The following is a 12,773-nucleotide window of genomic DNA, read 5'->3' on the forward strand; positions in this document are numbered from 1 at the left end:
AGCTCAGGGGCTAGAAGGACCTGGAGGCTTGCTTTGGGTATGTCTGTGTGAAGAACATGAAACACGAACAGGAGAAGGTACCCCACACCCGCCCCACGGTCGGGCCCTTCCCGCCCTACTAGAGGAGGAAGCCCCCCGCCCAGGTTCCTCACAGACCAGAACCTCCCCCCAACCCAACCCCATCTCTGAAACCACCTCCTGGACCACAATGCCCCCGCCCCCCACCCCCAGACCCCCAGACCTCCGTCCACAGCAGGTACTCAGTGTGGAGGCAAGTCAGGTTGCGGTGGGTGCTGCAGCCTGGCGTTCACCATCTGACTCTTACCACTTAGTGACTGCCCAAGTCTGTTCTTCCTGTAAAGGATTCCTGACACTGACTTGGGAATTTGGGGTGATTTTCTAGTGTCCTTCCTTTTCAAAAAAGCCAAAAAGTGGAGCATGTGCTTTGAATGACTGGGGTTCCAGGCTCCCTCTCAGTACTGCCTAGACCCCCCCGCTCCCCCAGCACCTCCAGGCACCCAGCACTGCTGCGCGCAGCCCCTATAATATTTTTATTTTTTTATTTTTATTTTAATATATTTAAAAAATAATCATCTTTAAGATGCAGCCGAGAGTGGAGAAGGCCGACCTTGGCCTGGGGAGGGGACACAGGACAAAGGATGGGGCAGGGTGGGGGGGGGGGCGGATCATACTCGCTGCAGGATCAGGGATCGCACCTGGGGCCTCAGGCCCCTGACTTCCTGCTCCTGCGGGCTGAGTGAGGGTGGCAGGGCTTGAGGGGCGCAGAAGAGTGTGGGTCACTCCCTCCAGGCAGTTTCCATGTTTACTAAGGCTGCGGGGGGCCCCGCCCTCCCCCCAGCATCAGGCACCAGCTTCTGGGCCCTGTTGGTGTTGGGGTGCCCGGCAGGAGAATCCCAACGCTTTATCTGGGACAGACACCCTTAGTCTCTGGATTGTCCCCCCAGAAAAACCAGGGCCCCGGGATCCTTGCCGGAACCAGGACTGCCCCCTGCGACCGGCTGTCCATCCTCCCGTCCCCGCTGCTCCAGCAGTAACCCAGCAATTTCCGTCTAAGATGCAAGGAACATACCCATTTTCCCGGAACTTTTATTTCAAAGCTCAGCCCGAGGCCATCCGGGTAGGGGTGCTCCCCGACCGCTCCTGTGCCAAAGCGGGCGGAGAGGCTGGCACAGAATGAGGGCCTCTTTTTTTTTTTTCTTTTTGGGTCATACCTAGTGATGCTCCGGCTCTGCACTCCGGAATTATTCCTGGCGGTGTAATGTCAGGGGACTATATGGGATGCCGGGGATCGAACCTGGGTCAGCCACATGCAAGGCAAACGCCCTAGCCGCTGTGCTATCACTCCGGCCCCACCAGGAAGGAGATGCAGGATGGGGACCTGGGCATTCTGGGGAGCTCCGAGGACAGATAGCTGGCGGGCAAGGCCTGCGGCACCTGGGGACAGTCCCAGCTGTGCCTGCCTCCTTCTTTTCTCAGCCTCTGGGCCCCAGGAGCTGTCATGGGTGGAGCAGACAGGAAAAGCCCAGAGGGAAACCACCCGCCTCCTTTCTGAAACATTCTGGGCTAGTTTTCGAGCTCGGCATCCATGCAGGACTCCCAGGGGTTTCGGGGCAGGCGTGGCAGGGAGGTGAGCAGGAGCACCAGGCCGCCCAGGGCCAGGAGGACGCAGGAGGCGCAGGCGCAGGCGAAGGACCAGGAGTAGCTGTACTGGATCCGGGTCCCGGCAGCGTCCACACTGCTGGCCACGCGTGTCACTGACTGCCGCATCACCTCCACCGAGACGAAGACGCAGAGACCTGGGGGGCCCACCAGAGTCTCAGGGACCCCATGTGCTAACCCCCCCCCCCACCGCCTCCCAGCCTGCTGTAGTTGGACAGCGTGAGAGAAGGTGGGGACCCAGGCTGGGAGCCAAATTGTCCAACCCTCAGTTTCTAACCAGGAACCCGTGTCCCTTGGAGGGACAGCTCCTTCCTGCCCTGGCCACTGTCCTTCTGAGTTCATGTAATTTGGGGAATAGGGCGGGAGAGTGAGGGGCATCACACCTGATGATACTCAGGGGTTCTTCACTCAGGAATTACTCCTGGCAGTGATCGGGGTACTGGGGATCGAACCCACACAGGCAAGTGGCCTACCTGCCGTACTATCCCTCCACCCCTGAGTTCATGTGAATTTGTGTTAGTGATTTTCGCCCCTCCCCACACTGGGCACTCCAAGGTACTCATCAAGTGTGCTCCTCTCGGGAACCTGGCATTTTCCTGGGGCTCAGGTCCCCAAGTAGGTGTGAGGATGGGAGAGCAGTGAACCCCAGAACATCACTCCCCAGCCCCCGCTGGAAGGTAGGAGCCCTTTGTGCCTGCAAATACGTAGAACATGGATGCAGGCCTGAGCAGGTAGTCCCGCCTCTTCCTGAAGGACAGGAACACGCAGATGGTCCCCATGATGACGAAGCCCAGGCTGAAGATGGAGACGGCGGCCGCAGAGACACTATAATCTAGAACACAGGGAGGAACTGTGACCTACAGCACACTGGGATATAACCTAGAAGACAGGGGAAGAGCTGTGGTCTAGAACACACCAGGGCTGGAACATACAACACAGGGAATATAACCTAGAGCACTGGGAGAACTGTGGTCTAGAACATAGCAGGAACTGTGGCCTATAGCACACTAGGGAACTACAGCCTAAAACACAGGAAGAGCTGTCATCTAGAACATGCCAGAGACTGTGGCTTAGAATATAGGAAGGATTGTGATCTAGAACATAGGAAAGATGAGGCTGTAACCCAGGAAGGACTGTGATCTAGAACAAAGGGGTGGAGGGGCAGTGACCTAGAACACAGAAAGGGGCTGTATCGCTATATCCTAGAACACAGGACGGGCTATGACCTAGAACACAGGGACAGAGGCGCTGTGACCTAGAACACAGGAGGGGGCTGTAGCCTAGAACGTAGGGAGGGGTGTGATCTAGAACACAGGAAGGAAGGAAGGAAGGAAGGAAGGAAGGAAGGAAGGAAGGAAGGAAGGAAGGAAGGAAGGAGCTGTGATCTAGAACACAAGAAAGACTGTAACCTAGAATACAGTAAGGGCTGTAATCTAGAACACAGAGATGAAGGGGCTGTGATCTGGAATACAGGAAAGGGCTATAACCTAGAACACAGGAAAGGTTGTGACCTAGAACACAGAAAGGAAGGGACTGTGACCTTCCAGAACACAGGAAGGAAGGGGCTGTAACCTAGAACTCAGGAAAGGCCATGATCTAGAACACAGGAAGGGGCTGTGACCTACAGAACACTGAGGGACCATAATCCACAATATTCCAAGAGACGATAATCTGCAATCGATCTAGAGGGTGTGAGCACAGCAAACCAAGGGGCTGTGATCTACAGCATGCTGTCATTTATAGTGTAGCGAGGGACAATTCCTCACCACACCAGCGGATTCAGATCTCCGGCTGCTTTGCCTCTGGCCAGGGGAAAGACATTTTTATTTCCACAGTGAGGAAACTGAGGCTCTGGGAGATGAAGCCCCCAGGTTATAGGCTGGGACAGGATGTTCACCCCCCAGGGGATCCTGTGCAGGATATGGAAATGGTCCCTGAAGGAAGATGCTGGAAGCAAGTAGGGGGCCTATGTCTGGACACAGGACAGATGTGCAGGGGAAGGGGCTGGGGGTCTGTCTGCCTGATGTGACACACTTGGGAAGCTGTTTGTGTCTGTGTATGTGTGATGCATGTGGGTGATCTCTGAGTGCCTGTACGTGTGTGTGATCTCTGTGTGCATGTGTGTATGTATGATACACATGGAGTTGTTCTCTGAGCACGTGTGATACATGCAGGGATCTCTGTGTGTGATTCTTGTGGGATCTCTGTACTAGTGATGCATGCAGGATCTGGATGTGCATGTGTGCACATGATACATGGCTTTCTCCGTGTGCACGCATGTGCGTGTACACATGCAGGCCCATGCCTGCACTCAGCCCTACACAGGTAGTGGGGTACGTCTGTGGCCCCAGCCTCTGGTGTTCTGGGCTCTTGCCATTCTGACAGGGTAGGACTTTCCATGGCAGGGACTCGGAGCTCTTGTCCAGGCCCCTCTGGAGCAGGTCCCTGGCTCTGGGTGTGTATGTAGGGGGGACTTTCCTTCTGCCCCACGGCGGCGCCTGCAATGTCCCCACACGCTTCCAAGGCCCTAGAGCTGGTCCCTATCGCCCACCCCCATGGGAAGGCGGCGCCTCTGTGCCCAGTGATCTTCACCTGGCACAGCACCCTTCCACCCGCTCACCTTTCTGAGCTTGGAAGCTCTCCAGGCTCTCGCCGGGGTTCAAGTGCCTGAAGTAGGAGCAGTTTCCTTCTGCCAAGGAGGAAGATGGTTTGTGAGCGGAGAGAAGGCACTGCGGCAGCAGTCAGGGGAAGGGGGGGGTCCTGTAGGGCAGGGCTGGGCTGCTGGGCTGCTGGGCTGCAGGAGGGGTTACCCAGCACGACCTCGCACTCCCCCCAGTCTGGTGGAGTTCTGGTCTCTCTTAGCCCAAAGCCTCAGCGGGGCTGGGGGAAGAGGAGGCAGCAGAGGCTGACTGCAGGGGCCTGGGGCCAGGAGGCAGATTGGGGTAGCGGAAGCCCAGCGCCAAAACCCTTGTCTGGAGTACAAGATGTGTGGTTACAGAATGCCAGGCCGCGTTTCAGGGTGGGAGGTCTCTGCCTGCTGTAGCCATGGGGCAATGTTTGCAGGCAAGCTTTGGTGTCATCCACAGCTTGGATACATCTGGTATCCAGTGGGGAGTGTCCAGCTGTGCTGTGCAGTCCCTAGTGCAGAGGGCACACACTCCCCGCTGAGTATCTGACCCCCAGCATCAGTAGCGCCCACTCCCACAATCTAGGTCTGTCTGTTTTTGTGTCGGGGACCACACCTGGTGATGCTCAGGGCTTCCTCCTGGCTCTGTGCTCAGGGATCACTCCTGGTAAGGGTTGGGAGACCATATGGGGTGCCAGGATTGAACAGGGGTGGGCTGTGTGCAAGGCGAGCACCTTAACCCCTGGGTTCGATTCCTCCATCCCTCTGGGAGAACCCGGCAAGCTACCGAGAGTATTCCACCCGCATGGCAGAGCCTGGCAAGCTCCTCGTGGTGTATTCAATATGCCAAAAACAGTAACAACAAGTCTCACAATGGAGACGTTACTGGTGCCTGCTCGAGCAAATCTCGATGAACAACGAGAGGAGGACAGTGTTCACAATATTTGATTACATTTAATATTCAGACACCAATCCCACCACTATTACAGCTTCCCACCACCATATTTCCATCCTGAACCCCAAACCCTGCCCCACAAAGGTAAGGTAAAGGCCCTCCCGTTGATCGTCGATTTGCTCGAGCGGGCCCAGTAACGTCTCCATTGGAGACTTTGTTGTTACTGTGTCTGGCATATCGAATACTCTCGTCCAGGTGCTTGGGAGGAAGTTGAGGGAGGCAGAGATGAAGATGTGTCTCGGGGGAGGAGCAAAGTCTGGGTTGCCCTCGTGGTGATGGAGACGGTCCCTCGATGACAAAGCAGAACCAAAATAATTGGTGTTGTATTGCTTGTTATGAAAAATCCACTAAAAAATGAGACAAAATGGTTTCTTAGAGGAAAGTGTGTGAAGATTGTTATATTTCACTCGGAAGCCATTAAGCCGTATAAGAGATTACTAACACGTCGTTAAAGGTTGAACCTTAACCCCTTAACCCCTTCATGATCTCTTTGGACTTTAGGGGTTTTTTAAAATCAGTATCCATCACACACACACCCCCCTCCGCCTTCCTGCCATCACCCCGGTTTGCTGGACGTGGACTGGGAGACACATTTTTAAAGACCTGAAGAGCAGGTTGTATAATATCCGCTTTGTATTAAAATCTTTGTGTCTAAAATCTAGTTCATTCTGGTAAGTGCATTACTTTCTGAAAGTGGCCATGGTTTTATTTTATTTCATTTTATTTTTATTTTTGGCTTTTTGGATCACACCTGGCGATGCACAGGGGTTACTCCTGGCTCTGCACTCAGGAATTACCCCTGATGGTGCTCAGGGGACCATATAGGATGCTGGGAATCGAACCCGTGTTGACTGTGTGCAAGGCAAACGCCCTACCCGCTGTGCTATTGCTCCAGCCCCAAGTGGCCATGATTTAAAAAAAAAAAAGTCATGTAAGGTTTAAATGATCACCTTTGTACATAATCCAGTGATAATTAAGACGGAGAGGCCTCAGGATCCCACCTCGGGTCGCTCCGGGTTCGATTCCTCCGCCCCTTTCAAAGAGCCCGGCAAGCCACCGAGAGTATCTCGCCTGCATGCCAGAGCCTGGCAAGTTCCCCGTGATGTATTTGATAAGCCAAACACAGTAGCAACAAGTCTCACCATGGAGACGTTACTGGGCCCACTTGAGCAAATCGATGAACAACAGGAGGACAGTGCTACAGTGCACTGCTTCTAGAAAAGGCTGGAGGGATAGTACAGGGGTTACGTGCCTTGTATGTAACTAGCCTAGCTTGATCCCCAGCACCACATATAGTTACCCCAAGTTCCTCCAGGAGTGATCCCAGAGCACCGCTGGGTGTGGCCCCCAAACAAAAAACAAAAGAAAGCTTTCTGGAAGATTCTGATGCTTAGTCAGCTTGAGAAACCCTGCTCACCCCCCACCCCCACATTCAACAAAAGCCCCTGCCAGAGGAATTTTCGGGGGGGTGTACGAATGGACTTAGAACTGGGGTCCTCTGGGACGGTCACACCAGTTCACTGGGCACTTCATGAACTTCAGGGGAGCTCCAGGAAGTGTCAGAGAAGTCGCACAAGTGTGTGGGACCAGACTTCAAGGGGGTGTGCTGAGGAAGGGACAGGGAGGGGGGCCCAGATCGTTCCCTATTATTGCATGGTCCCCAGAGCACTGAGGCAAGGAGTCCCCTGAACCCTGCTGGGAGTGAATCAAAGAACATAGAAAAGAAAAGGAAAAGGAAGAAAGAAAAGCATGCTGGTCAGGAATAGACCTTAAGGCATTATTTCTCTTTCAGTTTCTTCTTTTGTCTAGAAAAGTCTGGCAAGGCAAACTTGAAAGAGAAGCTCGTGGCATCTGGAACCCAGCCGCGTAGAGACTCCTGCCTTGGGAAAGCCAGGGACTGGTTCTTGTCAAGTATTCAATGTTCAATTTGTGGTGATTTTTGTTTGCTTGTTTTTTTTTTTTTTGGAGGGGAGTTGGGGGGAGGGCACATTCAGCTGTGCTCAGGGTTTACTCCTGGCTCCATGCTCAGGGATCACTCCTGGCAGGGCTTGGGGGAGCGGGGCACATGGGATGCTGGGGATTAAACCCAGGTGGGCCACATGTAAGACAAGGACCCTCCCTGCTGTGCGATGGCTCAATTCCTGTCCACCAGGAAACCCTGGCCCCACAAAGCAAGAGCAGGGCTGGTCTGACAGGCTGGCAGGCAGGCAGGCTGGGGCACCCAGAATGCCTTCTCCGGGGTCTGGGCACTGCAAGGCCCTGGGTGCTGCTCCACTTCCCCAATTCTCCTGAATATTGCAGTTCCCTGGGCACTGCAAGGCCCTGGGTGCTACTTCACTTCCCCGATTCCCCTGAAGATTTTAGTTCCCTCCTGGCTCGTTCCTTCCTTCAGGAGACCTTGCAGTTCTGTCCCCGAAGAGCCCCCAGGGCGAGGCATCAGCTGGAGGGTGCAGGTGCCCTTCTCTCTGACCTCAGTATCTCCATCAGCCTCCCAGCCCTGAGGGGTCCCCCACGGGCTCCCCACAGCCAAGGCGAGGCCCATAAGCACCTGGTAAGTGGTTGCTGTGGCGCATCTATTTAAGTCTGCTCCCTCTTGAAAGGAGCGGTGGCCGCAGGGGCCAGGCCAGAGTGGCTCTTGGCTTTGGGCTATTTTAAAGCCGAGCCTGCCAGCCGCCCTGTCCTCTGCTCCTGCACCCCTGCTCCCCACGGCTGCCGCTCTCTCCCCGTCCCCCGGAGTGTCCTTCTGCCTAAAGCACCGTCTCGGCGCCTTCCTTTAAGGGCTGATTTCTCTGGTCTTGGAAAAGAATCGACCAAATTCAAGTGTGCTTCACGGTCCGCTGTCTGCTCTGCGAGTGCAGCACTTCCCCAGGAGGGAGGGAGAGGACTGCGCGGCCCAGCCTGGCGGGGTGCTCTTGGGGTACTGCGGGGTGGAGGTGGGGGTATTGGGGGTGGCAGCCTGGCCAGGGGGGCCCAGGCCCCGGCAGGACGAACAGATTCCCAGAGCTGGAATCAGCAGTCTCAGTTCAGAGCGAGGCTCGACCAGGACAGGTGCTGGCTGCAGATTCTTGGGGGATCGGCCCCCTTTGACCCAGTTTCCCCCTTTTTCTCACTCTCTCAGGGCATACTGGGCATTCACCCAGGCACCCTGAGCTTCTCCCTGCCGAGAGACAGGATGATCGTGGTTTCCTGACATCAAGACTTGACACTGCTTTATTCTTTTTTGTGGGGGAGGGTTATGGGGGGGTGCACACTCAGCAATGCTCAGGGGTTACTCCTGACTCTGCACTCAGAAATTACTCCTGGAGGTGCTCAGGAGGACCCTAGGGGATGCCGGGGATCGAACCCAGGTCAGCTGTGTGCAAGGCAAATGCCCTCCCCGCTGTACTGTCGTTCCGGCCTCCACGCTTTCTATTCTGAAAGGGTCTTTCTGGTGTCAGGATTCGAACTCAGAGCCTCATGCATGCGAGGTGAGGACCCTCGACCACTGCTCCCTGCCCCTCTCACACGTGGGGTCCCCACTCAGGGCCCTCCAGGAGGCTCAGGTCCTCTCAGAGGGACCTGAGTGCAGGAGCCAGGCCAGCCCACCCCTCTCCTGGCTGGGCTGCGTGCTTTGTGCCGGGATCGGGGGGAACATTTGCTCCAGGGTCCGGCGTGTCAAGCCACACCCCAGCTCTGTTGTGGCTCTTGAAGCCCAGGAGGGTGTGCACGACCAATGCAGGAGTTGCCCAGAGTCCTGCAGAGATGGGCTGAGACCCCCCCCCGCCCTTTGTCTGGGTGGCGTTTGAGTAAACTGAGTAGCTTACCTCCCATGCCCCTTCTCTCTCTGCCTGCTCAGATGTGAGACTGAATTCCCCTAATGCCAAGTTCATTTCAGTTGTTGGATTCTTCATCGCCAGAATTTCTCTCTCTTTATTGCTACTTTGCATTGAGTTTCTGCAGAAAGCCTCATTTCAGGAAGCTTGTTGTCATCTAATTTTCCTTCTTCAGTGCTGGTTTCCTTTAGTTCATTCAGTGCATTGTAAAGAGCTGAGTTAGGGATTAGAGAGATAGGACAGCGGGAGGGCACTTGCCTTGCACAGGGCTGGCCTGGATTAGATTCCTGGTGCCCCATATGGTCCCCTGAGCCCTGTCAGAAGTGAGCACTGAGCACAGCCAGATACGGCTGAAAAAAAGTATGTAACCAAATATAGATATAGATATAGATATATCTGGGCTGGAGCGAATATTGGTCAGTGGGTAGGGCATTTGCCTTGCACAAGGCCGACCCGGGTTCGATTCCTCCGTTCCTCTCAAGGGCCTGGCAAGCTACCAAGAGTATCCCGCCAGCACGGTAGAGCCCGGCAAGCTCCCCATAGCATATTCGATATGCCAAAAACAGTAACAACAAGTCTCACAATGAAGACGTTACTGGTGCCCGCTTGAACAAATCAATGAACAATGGGAGGACAGTGCTACAGTGCTATAGATCTATCTACCTATCTATAGATATAACTATAGATATACAGATAGAGATGAGCTGACTTGGCCTCCCTGGCTGGCACATCCACTGGGTGTCTGGGCTTTCTCAGGAATGTGGTCACTGTCCCCCCAACACCACATCCTGGCCATACTTTGTAGCTCTTTGCGTGACTTGTAATTTTTGGTTGTTGAAACTTGGATAATTTTTCTGTCTCTCTATCTATGTATAGATTTGGGTTTGGGGGCCACACACAGCAGGGTGTAGGGGCTATTCCTGGCTCTGAGCTCACCCCCAGTGGTGCTCAGGGGACCCTCGGGGGTGTTGGGAGATTTCAAGTGGGGCCAGTAGCCTGCAAGTCTTGACCCTTGAACTCTGTCTCCCACCAGCTTGGCCCGTGCACCTCCTGGAATCAAACCTTCCCGCTGCCCTGAGCTTGCTCCTTGTCATGACTTGTCATTTCCCCCCATGACTCCTATGAAAAGAATTCAGAGAGCCTGTGCCTTGTGGGGTGTGGCTCTGAGGGTTTGGTACCCTCAAATGTTTAAAACGCACACATCCCTCTGAGTGAGAGCCAAGGCCTTTGATTCCGGCCTGGGAGTGGTCTCAGATAAAGCAGAGTGCTCAGGGCTTTCGCTCCATGGGCAATACGGGAACCTTCCAAAGCCACGATTGCACATCTCCGCCTCCAGCATTTTGATTTCCTTGGGGGGCTGGGGTAACTCCCAAGCAGTGCGCAGGGGCCCAGAGACCACCATGGGCTTGCCTGGCTGTGCGGGCCGGAATGGTGCTGGGGAGGGAGTCCAGGCTGGGCGCCAGCCGAGTGAATATCTCTCTGGCCCCCCAGTCTGCTGCTTCGGGCATTTCTGATGCCAGACAACGGTCTCTGATCATTTATTGGCTTTTTTTTTTTCAACAATTGGATAAGAAAAAAAGACCCCTGCAGAATGGGCCCGAGTTTCGGCAGAAAGGGCTGCCTGCTCAGCAGGGACTTCCAGGAGCCAGTTCCCACTGGACAGTTCTCTGTTGTTTGTTTGCTTGTCTGGGTCCACACCTGGTGGTGCTCAGGGCTTACTCCTGACTCTGTGCTCAGGTGGGGCTTACACCATGCCAGGGATTGATGCAGGTCTGCACCCCACCCATGGGACCAGCTCTCCAGCCCCAGGGATTGTTATTTCCAATAAGGACCCAGAGTGTATGTAGGAACCTGCCCCTCCCTCCAGCAAGGAGCCCCCAGAACCAGGTGGGGGGTCCTTGCAGGGAGTGGAGAGGCACAGATAGACTAGGGGAACTGGTTGGGGGGCCAGCATAGATCATCGTAGCTCTGGGCACAGTGGGAGTCGTATGGGTCGCTCCCACCCTGAGGATACGAGCCAGCAGCAGAGGTGGGCAGGACCTCGGCCAGGCCCAGCCTGGTCCCGGACATACCGCACTGCCCCAGGGAGCTGGCAGGGTCACATCTCAGTTTGTGGCTTTGCTCAGGCCTTGGGCTATGTGATACCTTCCTGCACAGGCCCCTGCCCAGGGAACATAGGTGCCAGATACTTGGGAGGCGGCTGGGGGAGGGGCAGAGAGGGAGGGGTGAGAGGTGGGGGAAGGGATGAGGAGGGAGGAAGGGGTGAGACAGGAGGAAGGGGTGAAGCGGGAAGAAGGGGTGAGGTAGAGGACTGGGTGAGGTGGGAGGAAGGGGTGAGGTTGGAGGATGGGGTGAGGCAGAGTGAGGTGGGAGGAAGGGGTGAGGTGGAGGAAGGAGATCCTTTGCACAGCTTCAGGTAGGTAGCTGCCTTCCTGAAAGATATGGACGGAGGATTGCCTGGAAGCAGGGCCACCCGGGGGTGGCAGAGCCTTTGAGAGCAGGAACGAAGGCCTGTGAGGCTCTGGAGTTAGCTGGGGGTGGAGACACAGCGCAGCCCCTCAGAGTCACTGAAAGAGGGGAGGCCGGAAGAGCCCCAGCCAGAGCGGGCATTGCACGGGGGGCGGGGCTGGGAGTGGCTTGCTGGGGATGAGGCACTCCTGGCTGTGTCCAGGGGGCACCAAGTCTTCAGGGTCGGCACACAGTGGGCAAGGTCCAGCTGTGAGTGCGGAGTCTGCCCCGGGAGGGCTGTGGGAACACCCCGTTCTCCCCAGGAGGCAGGAGGCTCGCCCCAGCTGGGTCCCCACACCAGTGGCCCATCGCCCTGTGCCAGGAAAATCTCCCACTGGCCCCGTCTACACCACTGCCTGTCTACACCGCAGCTGGAACAAAGCCGGGGATCTGCCACTCCCGGCTCTTCTGAGACCTGGATGGGCCTGCTTCAAGCTACTTCTCTGGGAGGTGGTGATCTCATTTCAGAACTTTCTGCCACACCCACCAGATCTGGGTGAGGAGTGTGTGAATCGAAGGGGGGGATGGGGGAGGGCAGCTCTGCTCCCCTATGTGGACTTTCTGGATGCTAGGACCACCTCAGACCCGCTCAAGGGACCCCCTTTCCCACGAGGGGTCCCCCTTTCCCACGAGGGGTCCCCCTTTCCTATGAGGGGGTTCCCTATCCCATGAAGCCCTCCCTTTCCCGTGAGGGGTCCCCCATCCCATGAGACCCCCATCCCATGAGGGGTCCCCCATCCCATGAGGGGCGAGTACCTTACCCCCAGGCCTGGCAGTGGATCCACAGCTTCGGGGCTCAAGGCCGCCCCCTGCAAGGGGCTTGGTGCAAATCCGCCAAAGGCCAAAGTGAGTGGCCTGGCAGGTGGCGTTGTGGCTCAGCTCAGCCCAGTGGTCAGTGGTCACAGCCACCAGGACCAGCACAACGCCCGCCAGGACACACAAGAGGGTCCCGCGCACCGTGAGCGTGCTCGCCTGGGACATGGTGGTCCAAGTGTGGCCGGCTGGCAGCAGGCGCGGCTGTGCAGGATGGAGCTAAGTTTAGGGGTGGGCGGAGCCAGAGTGGACTGTCCAGGAGCAGCTGCCCATACGTGTCAGGCCCTGGGGACGGGGAGCCGCGCCTGGGCCAGCCTCGAGTTTCAGGGCTGCTCCCCTCCGGAGCCAGAAACCCAGGGGTCAGACAGGGGTGAGGCCG

The 12,773-nt window shown here is 56.2% G+C and overlaps 1 protein-coding gene across 1 annotated transcript; it reads right to left on the minus strand.

Annotated features, from left to right (window-relative positions):
* Positions 1–1,584: 1,584 nt before the first annotated feature.
* CACNG1 (calcium voltage-gated channel auxiliary subunit gamma 1) lies at positions 1,585–12,562 on the minus strand. The gene is made up of 4 exons (XM_056128140.1): positions 12,343–12,562; positions 4,301–4,369; positions 2,375–2,512; positions 1,585–1,817 (listed from the first exon to the last, which is right to left on the minus strand). The coding sequence occupies exons 1-4, from the start codon at positions 12,560–12,562 to the stop codon at positions 1,585–1,587; spliced, it is 660 nt and encodes a 219-aa protein (XP_055984115.1).
* Between the last annotated feature and the right edge of the window lie 211 nt (positions 12,563–12,773).

This window comes from Sorex fumeus, unplaced genomic scaffold (assembly GCF_029834395.1).
Source record: "Sorex fumeus unplaced genomic scaffold, SorFum_2.1 ptg000063l, whole genome shotgun sequence".
NCBI lineage: Eukaryota > Metazoa > Chordata > Mammalia > Eulipotyphla > Soricidae > Sorex > Sorex fumeus.